Genomic DNA, 4,588 nt, shown 5'->3' with positions numbered 1-4,588 from the left:
TGAAGACCTTGAGCAGGAAGATTTCCTGGCCTGGACAACTGGGTTAAGAAGGATCCAGAAGGCAAGACAGCAAGAGAAGTCTTGGGCCCATGGGTCCCTCTGCAGGGAAGTTGAGCTGAGGGCTGGGTTCAGAGAGACTACAGCTGATGCCGGGGGAAGCTAATGGAATGTGCGTGAAGAGCTGGGGGATTGTCTCCTGGCCAGCCTCCAGGATCCCGCAGTGCGAGTGAGTGATTTCTGGGAATGAAGCTCCCTGAGCTCTGGGAAGATTCAGATCTGGATGATGGTCTGAATTTTGAAAATGGGACAGCAATATGAATCAGACTGGGACAATGAGACCCATGCCTCAAGCTTTGTTTTTTTCCCAAAGCTACTTGTGATGAATGGTAAGCTAATAACAGAATTTGAAGTTGTCCCTAGTTCATCAGATCCGGCTCTAATGGCATATGTTGTATTGACATTGTGTTTGTACTGACTTCATAGTTTTCAGTCTCTTAATAGCAACAAAGGATCAAGTGAGGAAGCATATGTCTATCACGTGAGGAAATGCATGTTTATTCTGGAGTACCAAAGCTTACAAATATCAATTACAACAAATAGGGAAATACTACCAGACGCGCAGCCTTTATGATACATAAAATGGTAGCAGCAGATAGGCTCTTTCCCCAAATTTAATTTGGTTATTTACATTTCCTTCCTCTAAAATATTGAATATGAAACTTCAATTGTGTGTTAGTGCTTTTCCATTACAGTGGGAGAAAATTTCAGCATTATATTAATTGTATTAAATTTTAACAACCATTTTTCTTCTCATCCTCCAAAAAGATATACAGTATTTCTTCTCTCCCTTCAAAACCATTGTTCTTTTCTAGATCACCTTCCAGGCCAGGCACTTAGCCAGTAAGATTATTAGCTCGTGTGCTGAGGTATGGTTTCCTTCATTTTCTTTGGCCATTCATGTTTGTTTCACTCATGGCTGCCATAGTCTTTGGTATGAATTCAACCTTGGTCCCTCTTTTCCTGTGAGGCACTGACAAACTATTCTCTGTCACTCTGTTCCCCACTGGCTAACTGGGAATGTTACTGCTGAAGCAACTGGGGAAGATTAATTATTGTAGTTACTGTATAGAGTGATTTCCTTTCATTTTTTTCTCAATTTCCATGCCTTAAAAATACCTTGTGCAGTTTCAAGAGCTAAAACTTATCTTGAGTTTTAATTTAACTATCCAGATATCTTGCCCAGCTGAGAGCCACTGGGCAACCTCCATGGGCAGAGAAGAGATGGCAGTTCAGACCACTGATCTTCAGACTAGATGCCCAGCTTCTCCCAGATAATTACAGGTAGCTAAGCTGGCTCTCACCTGAAGTGATTTATCAATTCCTAATACTGCAAATACCAAACCCACCACAATGGAAATAACCACCTCATTTTTTGCTAATAGCAGCAAATATTCCAGGCTTCCTACTGGTCCCAAAACTCAGCTCCAAACCTGAGGAAGCTGTGTTAATGCTTAGCGCTCTGAAACCCAAAAATAATGTCAGTTTACAAATAAACATGTTGGGTCAGTGTGTAAGGGGACATTTGCGAAGTCCCACGTCAATGCATGGGTAAGTACGCACTTACCCAATGATGGGTAAGTACACTCAGGCAAGAAGTTTTCAACAATATGGTTTTTCACCAGTTTGCTGAAGTCAAAGCTTTCTGATAAAACATCCTCTTTCAAGTGTTCCTAGCTGTTGTGTTTGTACTAGGAAATATTCACTGGGGTGAGGATTCGGGTCTGCATCTCCAGTATGTGTCTCTGATGACCTAGATGACTCTATTCAACCTCAGTGGCTGCAAGAAGCTGAGTTTGAAGAGTCACCTGAGGTTCTGAGAGTCTGAGGTTCAAACCTCTGCCGGGACTTAGCACACAGGGCTCTTCTGTGTGCTCCAAGTTACTATACTAACTCTCACATTATTCCTTGTATAGGATAAGCTCTTTTTTAAGGTTCTTCTTCTCTTTTGCGTTAAGATGCGTATCCATGCTGGGATCTTTAGTATATTCTAATGCAGTGGAGAAATGTCTTTGCAATTTGATACAATGCTGTGGGACTATTTCCCATCCAGCTTTGATACTGACAAATTTAGATAGTCAATGTCTGTACTTGTCAGCATTTGAGAAAGATTAGCAAAGGGATAAAAGTAGCTTTAGGAATGAGCGTGAGGAGTTGTATTTAGCAATGCAGAGGGAGCCAAAACCAGAGCAGATGTTTCTATTTGATCTAGGTCCTCCTTTGAAATATGAAGTCAGAATGAAAGATTTCAGAAGTGTGACTTAATCATTGCTGTGTGCTGTTAACCCAGAGAAGTGTGAACACCACCAGCACGGTTAATTATAGAGCCATAGATTTGCAAAGCTGGGTTAGACATAAGTAACAGGGAATCAATTAAAAAACAATATATGGATAATGAATTACCTCTTCCAGTGAAGAAAATATTACCCGACATAACACGATAGTGGGAAGGATAAGCTTTGACAGAAAAATGGAGCTTTCTTTTTACTTTAAGTTTTACGTACATGTCATATATGAGTACATGTTATAGTATGCTTGCAATGATGCAGGTTATTAGCGTGTACCATTACCAGCTACTGAATTCTGACTTGCTTCTGTGACTCAGCTACATCTCTGCAACCTGTGTTTGCAGAACCCCTTGCAGACTCATCATCAATACTCTGGAGAAAAAAATCTAGGGAATTTGGGATTTGGGTTAGTTTTTTGTTTTGGTTTTTTTTTAATTCCCTGGAAGAAATACATCAGAGAAAGCAGCAATAACAATTAATTCTGCAGGGGGTTACTTTACCTCTGAACTTACCCACAGTTGTGAATACTGTACAGCAGAAAAAGAGAGACCCAAAGAAAGTCCATATATCTTTTGGATTGACAAACCAGTCTCGTTCAGCTGTGTTGAGCAATGCATGGATTTTTTCCTTAAATACCTCCTCATTTTCTGTCATGTTATCTGTTATAGTAACAACAGCGAACATGGTGAGTGTTTGCAGACTACCACTCAGACAGCAGCCAGCCTGTTATTCCAGTGACGTTTACTCCAGCCGAGGATTTGCTCGTACTCTTTTAGAAGATAAAAATATTCACCTCACCCTTCCCACCCCCAAAAAAATCAGGTGAGTCCAGTGGCTTTAGTGAATAAAGAAACAAGGAAGAAATAAACAAGCTAAACTCCAACAAAGTCAAAATATGACACAAAAATAAGCATAAAGAAGCAGGGCAGGAAGATTGAATGTTCAGCTTCCAGACTGAAAGTCCTGTTTTGGAGTTCCCCAGGAGATCAGTCCTCTTTTGACCCAAGGACACTAGAAACGTGGGGTTGTCAGTACATGAGTGATACGTAGAGCTTGGTGGCCCTGCCCAGCACCCCACTGTGAGTCCCAGAGTCTGCACCCCTCATTCCTCCTCCCCGCAGCTGAGCCCTGCTTGAAAGGATGTTATCAGCAGGGATGCTTGTCCGAAACACATCATCGTGTCAGCACAGCTACCTAAGTGAAAGTCCAAGCCCATGCACAAGCCCTTATACAGATCCAGGAGGATTTCTACCCCTTCTCCTCCCGTCTCCCCAGCCCCCATCAGCACCACCGGGTCTGGGGTGCAGCACTGCACCTGCCTCCAGCCGAGCATCCCATCGCCAGAGGGCTGGAAGGGAGTCTCAGAGCTGGGAACAGAGGATTCAGTCCTCAGCAATCGGAGGGAAATACCATGGGAATCTCTCTCAGAGGCTCTTTAAGGACCTTAGGTAACTCGGGTAAAAGGGAGAACACAGGCACCGCAGGAAAAGTCCTTTCAGGCAGGAGCACAGGGACCAGGGAAGCTTGCAGTCAAAATCACAGCTAAGGAAGACAAGCAAAGGACAGCAGTCATTAGCTAAGCAGAGGAAAAATCCTGTTTGCGGGTTAAGCTGTTAATATTTTGAAAAATGTCTTCAAAAGCCAAAAATCTTATTCAAAAAGCAAGAGAACGAGAAACTCCCCTATACAATTAAGTAATTTTGAAATTCCAATACATACCTGATAAATTTCTGGAGATGTACCACAGATTCTGCAGAAATTTTCTATATTCTTCACTTAAATTGACCTTCCGGTTACCTTCAATGTGGGAAAACATGAGAGCCCCAAGAAAAGCATAGATCACAAGAGACAGAATGAAGCAGGCATGAGGAAACACTGCCCAAAATATTTTTTTACATGCCCTTTTACCTCGCAAAGGCTGTGATGTTGATGCCATCCTAAGCTCACTTTTTTTCTTTTTTTTTTTTTTTTAATTTTGTGGAGAAGACACGGCTTTTAGAAACAAGGATGAGGATGTAAAAGCTTTTGCATCCTAGAAAAGCTTCTCCTGTGAAAACAAGGATTGTTCTGCCTCAGGCTTTCAGATCACATGTCTTTATAAGTGAAGATTGCACTACGGTCCCAATGGAAAAGGAGCACAACTAATCAAGCCTTGTAGTATTTCTCAGTCGACAATACGCCCCTCTGTCCCTGAAGTACTATTGATCAGCCAGTGCTGTGATGCACACAGATTACCAGCTTCT

The 4,588-nt window shown here is 42.1% G+C and overlaps 1 protein-coding gene across 1 annotated transcript in view; it reads right to left on the bottom strand.

Annotated features, from left to right (window-relative positions):
- The window catches only part of KCNK18 (potassium channel, subfamily K, member 18), a 5,502-nt gene extending 1,221 nt beyond the window's left edge, over positions 1-4,281 (bottom strand). Inside the window, exons 1-2 of the mRNA XM_009881579.1 lie at positions 4,065-4,281; positions 2,858-3,004 (exon numbers count right to left, since the gene is read on the bottom strand). Coding sequence (XP_009879881.1) covers positions 2,858-3,004; positions 4,065-4,281 — 364 coding nt within the window. The remainder of the gene's footprint in view (positions 1-2,857; positions 3,005-4,064) is intronic.
- Positions 4,282-4,588: the final 307 nt, after the last annotated feature.

The sequence above is a fragment of the Charadrius vociferus genome, unplaced genomic scaffold (assembly GCF_000708025.1).
Source record: "Charadrius vociferus isolate BGI_N301 unplaced genomic scaffold, ASM70802v2 scaffold282, whole genome shotgun sequence".
In the NCBI taxonomy this organism is placed as follows: Eukaryota; Metazoa; Chordata; class Aves; order Charadriiformes; family Charadriidae; genus Charadrius; species Charadrius vociferus.
This window is presented reverse-complemented; position numbering and strand designations above follow the sequence as displayed.